Genomic DNA, 17910 nt, shown 5'->3' with positions numbered 1-17910 from the left:
CTACTGGTAATATGCCAAATGGACAGTTGACATATTAATTTATTTATGATAAATTTTAATTCCTGTTCTTTAACATTCATTGTAAATTAATAAATACATTATATGATTTAATAGCACATCGTAATCTGTGAATGGAAACCCAAAATAGAAACGGATAACTAATGAATTGTTATCATCAGATCTGTAGGTAGTAATTATCGGAGAGCATGGGCTGGTCCCTTAGACGTAATTCATTAAGGCTCCGGCGCAGGTGTGAAAATTAGAGGCGAGCTAATGACGCCTGCCACGCCCAGGATCTTTGATTTCACCGAAGGTTATGTGGAAGTCGAATAATCTCAATTATACTCAAAATTTTAGCACGTAACAACGCATCGCTGGCGTGAATTTTACAGTTTTTAATATCTATGGTTAACTCTAGGCTATTAATAGAAACCAATAAATGTGGATTTGTTTAATAATGATAATAAGTCTCTTTTTATATCTCTATATATATAAAATTCTCGTGTCACAATGTTCGTTCCGATACTCCTCCGAAACGGCTCGACAGATGCTTATGAATTTTTTATGCATATTCAGTAAGTCTGAGAATCGGCTACTATCTATCTTTCAAACCCCTAAGAGATAAGGGGTGTAATATTTTTTTTATAATACAGCATACAAAAATACATACAACCCTTAATTTTCACCCCTCTACCATCAACCCTATTTTTATCATAGTAGATAGGTTATTTTTAAACTAAAAAATGTTTCCTGGAAATAATATACATGGAAAAACGACGTTTGCCGGGTCAGCTAGTAACTTGTATAATAATAACTTGTAAATTACGATTTAAAAAATCAGAGGCCTACAACCTTTTTAGGTTAAGCCTAGTGGTTTCAGCGTGCGACTATTATCCCTAAGGGCGTCGATTCGATCCCTTGCTACTCACTAAACCACCAATGGAGTTTTATTCTATATGCGCATTTAACATTCGCTCGAACGGTGAAGGAAAATACCTATCGTGAGGAAACCGGCTTGCATTAGACCCGAAAAGTCGGCAGCGTGCGTCAGGCACAGAAGCCTAATCACCTACATGCCTATTAGATTGACAAATGACTACGAAACAGATACAAGGATCTGAGGCACATACCACATATATTTAATTACATATGTTGTAGTCATCTGTCAAGTTTCCTTATTGATAAACTAAAAAGATACAAATAAATACCTATTGTGGCGCAGAATAATAACTTAATCAGCTCTTTAGAACAAAAAACATTTATTATCTTTACGCTCAATAGATCTTAATTTTAACTTTACCTAATAACGTAGTCAAATTAATTATATCATCAGCGGCAAGTCAGAGCAATTTGCCGACATAGCGACTATCAGCCCATCACATCAGGACTACAACAAATTAATTACCGACTATGTGAATGAGAGAACGCCGCCTGTCGTTATGTACTAGATAACGCATTTTAATGAATTAATTAACAAGGGAATTAAGTTTCCAAATTATGATTAAACTTAATTAAGCATGGGCAAAAATACTTACTTGGGCTCAGTTTCAGAATGTATAGGGAACGATGAGGAAATAATTGATTGTATAAAGAATACAATTAAAATAATAACTCAGCCGATGTATACGTGGGTAACACTGAAAGTGTTTAGAACGGGCCAGTTAGAAACATTGCTAATGAAAACTTCTTTGAATTTTAATTTTAGAACTCTTTGGTAACCTAATGTAGTATATTGCATTCATTTGTCATTTGTTATTGTGAATTGGCGGCAAATCTAAAACTCTTGTTACACGTGAAAATGAACTTAACGCGAAAAAATTTTCGGTCAATGATTTATTATGACTTTCGTTATGGGCTTACTCAATAACAAGCTATGATAGGCTGCGATAAGCATTTCTTAATGAAGATCCATCTAGTGCCACTATTTACAATTGGTGTAACGAGTTTAAGCGTAGACGTAGCAATCTCAATGATGATCCGCATGAGGGACGTCCTTTAACAGCGACTACTGAAGATCAGTGATGCCCTGTGATTTTCATTTATACCCAAAAACTAAAAAATCGAGTTATTCGCTTTACGAGCCCTGAAGATGCGGTGAAAGCGTACAAAAATGCCATTGAAGATACCCCTAAGGAAGAATGGGCCCACTGCTTTTCTCAATGGCTCCATCGAATGCGACGATGTGTAGAGAGGAACTGAGATTACTTCAAAAAACAAAAGTATTGGCACTTTCTACATTAAGCCGTTTTTAATTTTCTGAACATTTTCAGTGTTACCTAGGTACATACGTAAATAATTAAACTAAAGTGGAAGTGGGTGGGGCACATGGTAAGAAAAAGTAGTAAACTGGTGCTAAAAGTACAATTAAAGAGGAAGGCAAGTTAGACGGTGGATTAAAGGAAAAGCAGGAGCCACAGAAATGGCGGGAATCGGAGGACTTTAAAAGGATCCACAGATTAGAAGTAATGAATAATACAGATATAAAAATGTATATAGTGTATCTGATTTTATTTCAATTAGTTGAGTGTAGAGAAAAATAAACTAAAAATATTTTCTTACAAAGTAAAGGCAATGTTATTAACAGTTACTATATCAGGAGCCTTGGATATCTGTTTGTTTTGTTAAATGCAATTAATTAGTTAAATGCAACACTTAGCACCACTGCCGCGGAAAGCGCTTTTAGTTTGTTTCTAATAAAATTAATTTAACAGAAGCGAAAACAATAATTAATAAGTGTAAAAAATCAATAAATAGGCGTCAAGGATTTTTACGCTCAAGGAATTTCATTTGAGCTATGAGCTTTTTCAACACTACCTTAAAAATCTGTATTTTTATACTGGTTATTAGTAAAATCTGCTTACGTACATTATTGCTCTAATATATGAGTTCGGAACCAATTGTATAGTTGAAAAATTTAAAATTCCTCAAATTAATCATTTCGGGATATAAACATTTTGTTATTGCAACAGCCGTCAGTAATTAAATTTATCGACACTTAGATGCAATGCCTCGTCCGTTGGCCTTTGTAATGATACCATAAAATACAATGTAGCTATATTGTAGGTAATTGTCTAATCGTATGCGTGTCTGCGGTGTACCTAATGACTAAATTTGCATATTGGTGCGCCGGTTGAGCCATTCCGTACATCTGTCTTGTATAAGATATTGTACGCTATAAACTTAATAAAGCTTTATTATCCCTTTGAATGTTTCGGTCACTGTACGCCTTAATATCAGAAGTCCTTTACTAATGAGTAGTGTTGTGTAATTTTAGCCCTGTGTTCGTAGGTTCGAATCCCAATAGTGTATCTATTAAATCTTGCTCGTACGATATACGAGGCAAAGGCAGGTGTTGATCGCATCTGAAAAAAAAATAATGGTACTAACTAATGTATTCGTTTGTCTCTTTTTACCATAGAGTCAACACAATTTGGCAAAAAGAGACAAAGAGTAATTTAGTTGAATGCACTTAGAGTGTTTTATTCATGAGGTAAACGTTACTCGTAAATATGCAGATTTTTCTAATGAGACGAAGTATGAGCTAATAGTTGAAGTAAATAATTAAAAGCATGGTTTGTACCAGCAAATTATGAAGAACCTTTTTAGCAGCCTAGAGGCCGGAATCTTTTATATACCCCATTGTTTTTCTCATTACTGCAGGGTACTTAGGGGTAGCAATAAATATTAACATCTATGGTTTACTTACCTAAACTAAAGTGGATAACATGTATCATTACAATAATAATCGTAGTAATAAATAAGATTTCTATTATTTACTGTTTTGTTTGTACACTAGCTGAGTTCACAAGACCTGCTTGGGATTTTTGTAATTAGTTATTGGGCCGTAGGGTTCAAGTGCATAGACGCTAATTAAAGATTTAAGTTGACGCCTGGTACTCCAGCGCTCTTGCTTTCCTTACTCAACGAATAAATACTCAATACAGTGAAGTTTAATTTCTTTTCTTTTCATTCTCTATAGTTTTTGTTTTATGTAGGTTAATAAAATTATAAATACTGTATAATTGATAGTTATGTTTAGTTTTTAATAAACATTTTATATATACCTATCTATATATGTATATTTAATTGTAGCATTAACGATGGAGGTGCCTTTTTGTCGTTATTTCGCAGTATAAAAGAAATATAAATAAAAAAAATTCTCTAATTAAACATCTTATTTACATCTTCCACAGATCGTGTTAAACTCAATGCATCGATACCAGCCCCGAATCCACTTGGTGAAGATCAGGGAGGGAGGTGGACCCATCACAGATCTCTCAAGAGAACAGCATAGAACCTTCGTCTTCCCTGAAACTGTGTTCACAGCAGTGACGGCGTATCAGAACCAGTTGATAACGAAACTTAAAATTGACTCCAATCCTTTTGCTAAAGGCTTCCGAGATTCGTCGAGATTGACGGATTTTGATAGGTGAGTTGAAATTGAATACTTTTTTAGCATAGACATTGCACAGAGCGAAGTAGAAGAAAATGTTGTAATAACAACAAGGTGGCAGCAATATTAATTGAAGTCGTAGGGACTTATCGATATTAATATATTTTATTAATCTCGATTATTATGTTTTAATAAGGGAAAGCTTTGTTAGGTTTATTAATTAATTTCCCAGCCCATAGCAATTTTTAATTACGCAATTGTCAAGTTACTAAATTAATTCCATATTTCCCTTAATAATACTAACTTCTATCAACACTTACACATTTATCATATATATTACTTTACTGGATAAAATTTATATAAATAATTTTGAATTTTATATATTACGAGATATTAATTGTAAACATAACAAACAAAATACAATTTTCAAATTTCTTAAGCTACATAGTAATAATAAATAATTAAAAACAAATTTAAAAAGTTTGGTCTTTGTAGCAGTGTACCTATAACGCTGGCAGCATTTTCTCTCTGTATAGCGATACTTATTTGTTGAGTTGACCAGTTCTGGGGTCACGGGTTCTACCAGAGGCTAACTTAAAACTTTAATTATCGCTTGTGCACTTGAACCCCAGGACCCAAGAGTCTAATCCAAAGGGAACAAAATCGAAGTTGGAGGAAGAACTCTTATTGTCAAATTATATTATTGCATACCAATATTTTAATATTGACTAAAAATTAAATCCGAAAATTTAGTAGCGCCATCTGTTGTCTCAAATTTAATACATAAGTATTTACTAGACGGTTTAGCTTGCGGCGTGAATAAATTATAATCTCTCATAAAACGAAAGTTAATTACCAATGCTTATTAAACTGTGGGTTATTTAAATGTCACTAACGCTTGGAATGGATTACTCCAGTACTAAATGTATTAATATCAGTTGGAAATTATGGACGGAGCGTTTTGTTGTTTCATTTGAGAAAGTTTACGCATTCGTTGCTGAAACATATCTAACAATAGATATATGCGGGTGCAGTGTTGGCTTCGATTCCCGGCTGTGCACCAATGGACTTTCTTTCTGTGTGCGCAGATAACATTTGGTCGAATGTTGAAGCAAAACATCGTTATGAAACCGGATTCTCTTAGACCCAAAAAGTCGACGGCGTGTGGCTGACAGGAGGCTGATCACCTATTAGATTGATATTGATCATAAAGCAGGTCAGAAAAATTTGAGGCCCAGTCCTAAGAAGGTTTTATGTGCTTTTTTATATATGCACCGTTCTGTCTAAGTGTTTTAATAAACAAATAAAAAATAATTTATTACTCGGAATAATAGTATATAATTAGTCTGGCTATAAATACCAACAATTGAAAATTAACAAAATATTACATTTAAATTTAGAATCCGTCATTTTTATATCAATGTTCTTGGGTTTTCTCATTTTGGCGCCAATATATTGTACAATATTTTGCGACATTAAAATATAGTTATCTGCGTTATCTTTGGTGAGGTTTTCTATCTACGTACCTAAAGCTAATTCACTGGTAATCGAGTAACAAATTGATATATCCTATATCAAAGCCTTGGCAATCCAAAACCGATTAATCATCACAATTTAAAAGCCCATATGCTCTAATTGGCACCTTTTACACAATGTCAGTCAAGGTAACATCAAAACTGCTCGGGATCGATGCGCTGGAGGCATTTTGATAAATTGGCAGGTTATTAGCAACAGTTGAAAGGCATTAGGTTGGCCGCCCTGCAATTTGTGCGGTGTTACCAACATGAATAAAAGATGCCTTCGCTGATTGCGGTACGAATGCTGATCGAAGATTTTGAGAGCCTTAATCGAACCAAATGAAATTATAGTCCTAATTTTATTTATGACACTTCAATATTCGCTCGGGAAATACGAAGTGTTCTCAGTTCTGGTTGATTCACCTAGAATTGAAACCGGGTTTGAGATGTGTCCCACAACCGTTACGGAGTCGTCATAGTAATTATCGAAAACTGCAGTGGAAAGTCCGTTTAATTTGTGACTTTAAAGCGAATCGAATTACTCGCAAAAAATTAACTGCAGACAAGTGTAATACGACAGTGATTAAACGATATTTGCACTTTAAATGCGAGTTTCATTCGAAATTGTTTCGAGTAATTTTGATTTCAACTCATTATGCTTAAGTTGCGTCCGGTACGAGGCGAGAATTTGCCGGAGGCAGGCCATGGCGGCGTTCCCATACTATCTACTACCATCGGAACTCGATTTTATCTTAATAAACATATTCGAATTTCATAACGTATACTACTACAATACTATAAATGCCAAAAAACCGAATTTGAAAATTCTATAAAGCTACTTTATTTGGCTTTGGACGATTTGGCTATCTAATCTTGAAATATTTGAGGAAGTTCAGAAACATAAATAATAATACAAAAAAAAAATACAATTGTAATTGCCAATAAAAATGTTCCTTATACATATTTGAGGTCTTTTGTGTCTTTAGAGAAGAAAAAAAGTTCGGTTGTCATGTAAACCCAAACTCAAAATAACTTTATTCATATAGGTGAACAAGTCTACTTATGAATGTCAGAAAATAAGTTAAATTAATTGTAAATTTACATTTACTATCAGTTCGCGTTCAAGTCAAGGGCGTAGAGCGGGCAAGAAACTTTCCGCCACTCTTTTTAATCGCCTTTAATATTGTTAATTTCATCTGAAATATGTGTTTCATAGCTGTAATATGAGCTCCAATCTCTTTGGTTTGTTTAAAAAAATATATTAATTTTGAACACAAAAAGATATATTATATAGTCCTATTATTATAATTATATGATATGAACAATTTCAATTATTATAAAGTGCATAAAACGACTTGCTATTTCTCGAAGAATCATTCTTATAGACAAGTCATTACAATTAAATTTCTATAAATCTTACGGAGTCACGTTGAAAATAATGAGTACCAACATTAAAATAACTAGTCTAATTTCGAACAGAAAAAACTCAGAATAAGTGGATCTAATATCTCTTTGAAAAATAAAACCAAACTTTCTAGGTTCTGTAATGATAAAAGGCGGTTTGTAACACATATAAAAATCTAATAACTTCAAAGTTCCTCGTACACAGAAGGCCACTTCTTCTGGCTTCTAAACATATGCAGAAATGCCATGCCAAGTGTTTAGCGCCAGTTGACGTATGTTTTCACGTTCGAGAACATTTAGTAGGACAAATATAGCGGGCTCTGTGTGGAAACAGCGCACGTCAACAGCGAGCACGGCCGGCGGCGGCGGCGCGCGTAATCACAGGGCTCGTTGCTCATTATACCCTAAACGACAAATTAAAGCGCATTTCTATTAACTGCCCATCGTCCGACCGGTTCTCCTGTGAACACGAAACACGCCATATTCACCAACTTGATAATTTTAGCTTGATATATCTTTGAAAATTCGAACGAATATAAAACGTCGTTTGTGTGTGATTTAACTAAATCATTAATCAGCTCTTAAGTCCAACACCATGCCTTGCCTTGTTATGAATTAAGTTCTTAAAAATGACTACACGTTTCGTCAGCTGTACTATTCTAGCTATTATGTTTATTCTAAAATATTACAACTAGAACTACATGATACATAAGCGCGATATTAAGGATGCAATTATTTAAAAATAGAACTTTGCACACAATTTTTATCTATGCCAAAACTAAATATTTAATTTTAAAAACATTTGAAATAAGAACGTTTTTAACTATAAGCGGTACTCTACAACTATTTGAAAATAGAACGTCTGTGTCAATACCAAAAAACATAAAATTTAAAATTTAAAAATAGAACACACATCAACTAAAAGCGGAACAGAAGTTTATTAACCAAAATGAATTATTACGTTGGGAAATGTCTGAGTCACGTTATACAGCGATCAGATTAGTGAACCTTTTAATAATCCAATCTCGGTGCACGTCAGTGCGTGGCTACCGATTTGGATTAATTGATACAGCGTCGGCGTTGATAGTTCACCACTCGACTGATTGACGGCTAATTCGAGATGTTATCGGCACAATTACTGGCTCTCTGCTACTGCGTTCAGCTATGGCTACTAGGTTTATAAATATTAAAACATTATAAAATTAGTTGTTGTGCAATATTTTTCCACTTGATGGCATTACTGGCGTAGGTTTTGGTGAAGTATTCAAAGCGTTAAAAAGTTTTTAGTTAACTATGACATTTTGTTTCAACATGTCAAGTGAAGCATGACGTAATGACGTATACCAAAACATGGAGATTTAAGAGTGACGGAGATTTTCTTCCAAGCTACGGGCTTCCCAAGAACTGGCAGATAATTTAAACTGAAACCATATTTTTTAATATTGATAAGTATACATTGTTACCAATATAGTTAAATATTACACTTATTTTTTCTAAGTGTTTATAGGAGAAATCTTTTTCATAAATGTCCCAATATCAAAATATTGAGGAGATGTAACATCTAACATAGTGACGAAATACTCACTAATAGTTTAAATTAGTTCTTTGACAAAAAATCATAAGATAATGAAAATGATAACGAAGGAATTCAGTGTGAAAACAATTAAGGTTTAATCTATAGTAAGATATATATACTTAAATTATGTAATAACATTTAAAAAATCTAAATATAAGTATAGTTTTTTTCATATAATATGTAGGTACCTATTATTTATATGGACGTCAAAAAAAAGTTCTAAATTTAAATTTAACCTGTTCTCAAGGGCGTAGAACAGACGGGAAGACGGAAACAAACTCTCCGTCACTCTTAAATCGCGTAGTTTTTAAGGAGTTTCTGAGGAGCTGTAACCATTCATCACATCTTAAATCAGTTAGTAAGTAAAAATAGAAGGCTTACTATCGGAACAAGTTGTATCAACATGAATCAATGCAATTTTTTCAATATTTATTAATATACTGTCAAACCTGGATACGACAGCTCAAGGGATCTCATTTTCTCTTACAGAGGTTTCTCACTAACCCGAGATTCTAACAGGGTTACAGAAGGGGTATGTCCCACATATAAAAATACGACAAATATTACGTAATATTTGTCGTATTTTATTTCTGATTACGTAATCTGTGGTCATAGATCAGACAATGATAAGTACATTTTTGCTCAGTATGACTTATCATATTCTGACATATTCTAAGGCCACAGAAATACGTGTATGGGTATTACATAATTCATTATATATTTATATTGAGAAGCTCAATATTATTAATTATGCTTAACGGTTCGAAGTATTAAGTTACAAAAAAACTGTTGAAACCGATACAGTTCATTCACACATACTCCAAGATGTCTATTAGAAAGTGGAATTCGTAGATCGATGGCTGCTACTGTGCGCGTGAGTTAATTCAGTTCAATGGACCGATTGTATCTCATAGTAAATTGCCACTTTTCTTTATGTCATTTCAACTGACTTGATATGACAGTTTCGACCTTTATTGAGGCTTAATGTTGAAAATATTAACGCATTTAATAAATGGTATTGTCTTAAAGCAACAAGGTTATAGTATGAGGCTGGGGGGTTCTGGAACCAGCTACTGAAATATTTCTGATGAAATGATCTGAGCGTGCCAATTCCTTAAATTTCTCTGGAATTGAGAGCGTCCTGTTTCCCCCTTCTATAAAAAATGTAACCTATTTTTATAGCGACACAAGATAAAGCGGTCAGTACCTATTTGACGTTTGTAAATGTTATACGAAAGTATAACGGGATATAACTTCGTCTAAGTAAGGGCTGTAATATTTGCAAAAAATAAGTAAGATGTATGACAAATGAAGGCGGCCATTACGTTTTTCACATTGTATTAAATGTCAATTGGATTATAATCGACATTTCTTGATAATTGTGGTTAATTGACCGTATAGCTAAAACATGTCATTTATATCGTACTAGCTACCTCCGCCAACTTCTTTCGCCTTAATATTTTTAATAAAGTTTTAAGTTTTTCCCACGCAATGTTTCCAGTTTCCTCATAATACATTTTTTTAAAATTGTGTGTACTTATATACACGCGTTAGGAGTTATACTTCTTTGACGTATCTAGTTAAATAAAGTTTATTTAAATATCACAAAATAAAATGTTGACTATAGCTAACTTCAAGGTGTCGGTTTATTGTGACGGTGAAATCGTAAAAATTTACACACATCATTTTCCCCTAAAACGCCAAATAGAGTACTTCAAAAATACACGTATTGGTCAACTTACATTTTTTGTATCAATGTTTACAAATATCATCTTTCAATACAATGATACCTAAATTAATTACACAAACGCTTGATTAATTGTTATTCAATTAAACAACCATATTAAATATTTAAAAAATTATTAACTACCCAATTTTTTTGACCAATGATAAATTATGTGTGTTAAATGTCTGACCTTAAGGTTAGTAGTGACCGTAAGGTTCAATCAATAAATATTTATTATTTGTAATTAATTGTACTTCACGACACGCTTGGTTCTCTTTACGGCTTAGGTACTCTATATCTTTGTATATACTTCATTATAGAGAGGAAAGATTTAATATTTAAATAAAGTTTATAAGTAAATATTTATATAAAAAACAACCACTCAAATGCTACATTGTCTATAAGCATTTTATTATCAAATTTATTCTTAAATTTGTACACAAATTTAAAAATATTTCTTAACGCACAAAAACCGATATTAACTCTAAATAATGTTTACCTTTTATATATTAAGAACAGCTGTAAAATTGTATTGTCTTTTGTTAACATAGCTTTTACACATTTAAAGTAAATCACTTTTTTACCGAATTGAAGCTATGCATTATTATAAACTTATAATTATTTTACATAGTTTTAAATTTCTCCCGACGTTTCGCGTGCTTTACAGAGTGCGTGGTCACGGTGACTGAGTGAGTTATAAGTTTATAATAATACATAACTTCAATCCGGTAAAAAAGTGTTTTCTTTAAAGCTGTAAAATTCTCAATCTAAAACAATCCTAAAAGTAGCGCCGTCATTTCAAAACGTATAATTCGACAATCAAGTCAAGTTTTACGCTAGTTTGTTACATTAAATCAATTTTAAATAGGTATTAATCAAAAATAACGCGTGTTTGAATTTAAAAATATCAATGTTAAATCTTTTCTTGTTCGCGATGTACGTAAATGTCAAAACATTATCAATTATTGCGAATCGATAGCTCCATCTCGACTCGATGCAGCGGCCCTGTAATTTGTCGGCGAGTGTTGGCCTTTGTCGGTCATTACGGTTGATAGTGAAATCATAATCACCATTAACGCCTCGTAGCACCCGAAACCTGGATAAATATAGAGTATAAATTTCATTAAAAATATAATTAGTGATGTTCTTTCATTTTGATGTTGTCATTTGTCATCCATTTTTCACATTACCTAGTCATTGCAATTTTTTGTTTAGGTAATTAACAACAAGAGTTGTTGGTGTGTAAATTACTAAAGCTGTTATTAATTTAAACAAAAACAGGTATTTTATTAACGAACAGTTAAATCAATGACGTCAACAGGGCCTTAGTTTTTCTAAGTTATCATTGTTATGCGAGACATATGCCAATACTACTATTAAAGATGTTGGAATTGACTCTAAGTATGGCGTTTATGTACCAGCTTTAGCTTTGTGTAACTCCTCCCATATATCAAACTCATGTGTTTATGTACTAAATTTAAATTAAAAATTTAATCCCTGAAACGCGTTGTAGGAGTATTCTCGCTTAACGCGCTTGTATGACCCTATATAACGCGTTATCTAGTTCACGTTTAACTTTTCTTGTTAAGGGTATTTCAATAATAAGAAATCTATGTTATTAACGAAATATCAAAAATCAATATAAATGTCATAGTAGTGAAATATAACGTGTGCAATCCCCGCGTTGTATGGGGGACTACTCGTGTAATATGAAAATGCGTTATAAGTGTATCGTGTTATAAAGAGGTTTACAGTTTCCTTTTACGTTTACAGGTTTACTGTATTGTTAACAATATATACCTTTGTCGGAATACAAAAGCGATTACCTTAATTTAAGGGTCGATCTGTATTGAAACTTTTATTAAGCGTTTTGAGTTAATAAATAAGCATGACGGGAATCCGTTCAAAATTGGCATGACAAGATGGCGTGTCGAATTTAATCTATCACCAAGCCTCGGGCGCCGCGTATTAACAGGTATAGGTATCCACTAATGTCTATAAAAACACAATAGATCGTTCCTTTATGGTTCGTTTTCATATATTTAATGGCCATGACGAAAAATACTTTACGTCTGCATAAAATACTTAAGAATACTTAGGAATTTTAACCAATATAATTGTAGATATGGTCTTGACGTGTATTATGACTCACTTCCTAGTTTTAAGAAAAAAATTCAATCATCTCAGCCATAAGTCATGTAATATTTTCCACGTTTCAATTTATTTATGCTTAAAGATACAAATACTTAAGTAAACTCTGTCCGCTATCATTTATTAGAGTCAATGTTGTGTACACCTATTATTAGATTGCATGCTAGAATAAAACCCAATATTGTTAATTAGAAAATGTATACATGTAATCTGTTGGCGTTCCTTAATAAATAAATAAAATGGATGGCTAATGTTGGCATAGTGACGCGTAATTAAACAATTATTATTTTCAGATTTTGTATGTAACAAAATACGATATGGTATCATTTTTGGATCTTTTGAACTAGGTTTCAATAATCAGGGCGATGATACGGGGATAATACTCCAAACTTATATAATATTTATTTATTTATTAAAAATATTTACAGCACAATATAGTATAATATATATATAACAAGCCCAGGCCCACAAGGCCTCCTGAAGCCGTCTTGTCGGCTTATTTAATATTTTATTTTATTTATAAAATACTAGTGATTGACTTAGATTAGTGAGTGAGTAAATTAAAAGCTCTTAAGTAGGCAAGGCAACCGTGGATGGTAAAATCGAGCTGGTTAGGCCTTGCCGTACACGCCTGGACCAAATCTAGGAGGTAGTTAAAACCCATACAGGACGATCATGCATAGTGAAAGCCATGAAAGTGGAAGCGGGAGAGGAATGTCAGGACTGTGGCATGTGGAGATCCGTGGTATCTTTCTACCCCTTTAGGAAACAGGAGTTTAAACTGAATATAAAAATTTCATTGAATTGAATATAATAATTCCCACGAGAAAGTCGTAAAGCTTTTGATGTAGGTATATTTGAAGCAATGTTTGCAATGACAATTGACGGTTTTACATATTTCCCGCGATTTTTCACGCGAATTCCTTCACTTAATTCATAGTTGAAAATAGCTGGTTAGCATGAAATTCGATGGCGGGCTCGCATCCGAGAACCGATAAAGGGCATCATGCATTGCAATAAAGAGAGAAACGCCTCGTTAACTGTAGCAATCGTAAACATACTTCGGCGAAACAATCGACACTGAAGATGTACTCAAACTTTTCTCACGCTAGGCATGTGCCGCACGCATATTTTCACCAAGTTTTAAACAGTAAAAGGCTTTGTGCAAAGAACTTCAATTGAAACCTAATTCACCTTTAATAGGGTTATATCGTTCATTTGTATTGTTCCTACATAACAATTATATTTATTACCAACACACACATACAATATTCTTAACCTACATATTAATAATAATAATTATTAAAAATGACTAAATAGAAATTTGAAGCTGGCAGCATTTCGTAGCGCTGTATTGCGCTGTATTCGTTGAGCGACGAAAGTACCAGCTCTGAGGTCATCGGTACTATGTACCAGTCGCCAACTTAAATCTTTATCCTGGCACAGGACCTGTGCACTTGAACCCCTCAAACGGAACAATATCAAAGTTAGGAGAAAGACTCGCCATTAATTTTTTTGCTCGCTCTGCGGCTGCGTTAGCTTTTGTGTTTGTCCGAGGGAGGTGAGATGTGGCTAACGTGTCCACGCAAGTAGCATCCCATATCAAAGCCCGTCCCCTCCTCCAAAGGATCAAAGAGTTACATATCTACGAAGGTCGCTCAGGTATATAAATGGTAATATTATCTTTAAGTTAAAATGTTGGAAACTAATACTTCAGATCCTACCTCGGAACTGTTCTTTTATAACATTTCCATCTCAAAGCTTTTACGTTAAGCAGTAGGAACGCTATTAACATAATTAAACACTGGCTAAGACACGTGGCCCGCCGGTGGCCGTAGTTCCGCGAATCGCATTTTATTGGCTATGGGCTGATGAAAACTAACGAACACACAACATTGCCTTCGAGGAATCTATCTTAGTAATAAGCTCTTAAATACTGAAATAGTATTTCTTCCTATTCGCTTTTTGGAAATACAAAACTTGGCGTACTAAAAGTTTGGAGGACTTAGATGGTTCAAGGTAGAATTTAGAGCTTAACAATAAAAGCCTGTTTAATTTCGAATAATTACGAAAGTAAAATATACAGCTCGGATTTGTTATATATTATATTTATACATTTTTGTTTCTCGTTATCCTCTTATCCTAGCTTCGTTCAGTATTGGGTAAAGGCATTCTCCAGTTTTATCCAAATATGTCCATGTATTTCTTTCTTTTTTCGCTTCCTGCTAACTCTTCTCTCTTCCACCTTGGGGCTCCTCATTCTGCCCCTAGTTACTTTCCGTTGTCTTTTTTAAGATTATCATTATTAATTTGTAGCCTCCACTCCTTTTTAAGTTAATTATAATTTTTTATTATTTTCTTATGATTGTATGGTCTGCATATGTTACGTTATTAAATACGGTTTTATATTACTTTCTTAGTGGATTCTACTAAATTAAAATGATTTTTACTTGAATTTGAATAATTCAATTTTATAAATCTTCGATTACCTGTAAAGTAATGGTAAATGGTGGTTGAATTGTAAGTCCCAGTCAGAATTATGAATGAATTTGACTTTGATATGATGATATGTCCTGTTTGTAAATTACGGATCTCTATATACATAAAAGCTTCCTGTTTAAGGCTGTCATTTTGATGAGTTTTATGGTTATTAAAAGTAGATCTTATTAAAAGTGTATTAGAAATCGAAATAACCCAAACCCATCTCATTCCAGAGACCCGATGGAACTGATGTTAATGGAGCAGCAATTGCTCCGGTCACCACTACGCCTCTACGCTGGATCCGGCGACGAAGAGGCCGAGAAGCGGGCTGCCTGGGCTCGAACACCACCAGCATTACAACTCTTGGCCCTTGGACGACCTTGGCCCTGGCCGCAGCCGTTAAACCTTCCACCAGATCTGTGGCTGCAGAAGCCGACGCCACCCCTTCGATATTGCCCTTACCCACCACCGCAGAGACCAGATCACACCCCTTCTCCAAGACATCCCTTGTAAGCTGATTGTACGTCTGGACGGATTATTGTTAATTAAAAATGATTTATAATTGACATATAAATCTGGCGTTTTGCATATGAAATTATGGAAGAATTAGCGAATGTGATAGACCTTATTTCATATGCAATAGGGCTTATAATGGTTCCTACCCCAAAATTAACTGTATAGTTAGATCAGTAAGCAATAGTTACCTGCACAGTATACTTTCACTAAAATGACGTGTGCCCCACTGTGCTGGTTCCGGAAATAGGGTTTATAGACGATGAATCTCATACTAAAACGTTCGTTAAGAATGATAAAACTAACTTATTTGTCTCTTTCTGTTTAATGCCATTTACGCGGTGATGGAAAGAGACAAAACAGTGCGCTGTGGGCTGCGCTTTGTTTCAATGTTTTCATTAATTTGTCCCGGTCCGGCACGGTGAAAATCTAAAACCTAGTTAATAATTTGTTTCTGTAAATTGTCTTCATTAACCAAAGATTTGTTAAAAAGCATTCCATTAACTAAAACCCTTTTTTACCACTGGATTAAAACACGTTAATTGTTAATTTTACATTATTCTTAAAAACTGTACCAGTCAATTGCACTCTTTTGTAAGTGTTTTTGTCTCTTGCTCTCAAATTGCATTTACGCTGTATTGAAAAGAGACAGAAGATTACTGTTTATAAATGCAATTACACAGATTTTTTTTTCATAAATAAGATAATATATTGTAAACGAGTTTTAATCCCGTAATACTATTAATCTTACTGTTTAAGTTAAAAAGACATAGTATTTAGTTAAACCCGGTAAGCCAGTGATACAATTTTATAGTATTAATGCGTGTAAAATATATTTATATTTCCTATGTATAGTAGTTGATTAAATTATTTTTTTAGAATAAGCATTGTATATAGGGGTCATGTAGAAAATTCTATTTGATATAAAGTTTTAATGTAGATAACGCGTTTGCTCATAATCCTATTTATTATAAACAATAAAATAAATGGTTTACAAAAATGTACACGACTTTTGGATTCCAATTATTATTTAAAAATCGTCACAGATAAACGTATTTCAGGCGTATGTCACAAATGACAACTGTGAAATGTCATACTTCATAACCGTATTAACTTGAGTTATGTTTAACGCTTTAAATTGAAATAACTTTTTTATTAATAAATATTTTATACTACACCTAAAATCTAAGGAATCGATATTTAGTGTTTAATTTAAGACAGTTTGTTTAAAGACCTAATTGAAAATAAAATACTCTGTGAACCTCCATAGATTACAAAGCATTCCATTTTCAAAAGTTTATTTGCCTCACCTTTACAGCGAACTAGTTTTTTATCTGTATGTTGTATGGGTTTTTAAGTAATTAGTAGAAATAAGGGCTCAATTAACATTGTTATAATTTTGTGTGTAATTCCAAAAAAAAGATATACTTTAAACGTAAAGTACTGTTTATGGATTTTTTTTGGACGCGTTTTTGTACACGTTTCTTTGTATTTGAACCAGTTCCTGTAAGATAATTTGTGAGCAAATCGCGTCGTAGTACACATATCAGGGTCTTTCCCTAAGTGTTAATAAATGAAATCAAATTAAAGCGTTGTTTTATTTTAATAGGAAAATCTAGTTTTGTGATTTGGTTGAAACGAGAATCACCAGGTTTCAAGATTTTTTTTACCAGAAACTGAATCTATAAAAAAAATATTATATGGAGGTAGACAGGTGGCGCCACCAACACATCTTTCAACCTTATCAATCTATTTATAACTGATGTATAAAACTTATGGAAATTGTACTAAACAATAGTAGTAGTAGTAGTACTGAAAAGTACCTTTTCAAACAGTTTAAACACAATTAAATTAGAAAACCAAATTATATAGATTTTTGTCAACTTCTTGAAAACATATCCTTGGGAGACTATTTGTCAAACTGTCAATAACTCCTCCGTTGAATATGACGTCCATATAATATATATACAGATATATCCAGCACGCCTTACGCCAGCATTTCATTAGAAGAATCTCTTGAAATTTGTTCAATCCTGATTTATAGTTAATTTTCAATCCAAACTTTTCTACAGTTCAATTTCCTTTATTTCTTAAAACTTACAAAAATGGCAAATCTTTAATATTAAATAATTGCTGAGCGTTTACTACT

General features: G+C 33.2%; 1 protein-coding gene across 1 annotated transcript in view; it reads left to right on the top strand.

Moving 5' to 3' along the window:
- LOC123712497 (T-box transcription factor TBX20-like) overlaps window positions 1-16763 on the top strand; it is a 64828-nt gene extending 48065 nt beyond the window's left edge. Inside the window, exons 5-6 of the mRNA XM_045665612.1 lie at window positions 4194-4429; window positions 15482-16763. Of these exons, the coding sequence (XP_045521568.1) occupies window positions 4194-4429; window positions 15482-15761 (516 nt within the window). The 3' untranslated portion in view covers window positions 15762-16763. The remainder of the gene's footprint in view (window positions 1-4193; window positions 4430-15481) is intronic.
- Window positions 16764-17910: the final 1147 nt, after the last annotated feature.

The sequence above is a fragment of the Pieris brassicae genome, chromosome 7 (assembly GCF_905147105.1).
Source record: "Pieris brassicae chromosome 7, ilPieBrab1.1, whole genome shotgun sequence".
Lineage (NCBI taxonomy): Eukaryota > Metazoa > Arthropoda > Insecta > Lepidoptera > Pieridae > Pieris > Pieris brassicae.
The sequence above is the reverse complement of the archived record's forward strand: the minus strand, read 5'-3'. Positions and strand labels throughout refer to the sequence as shown.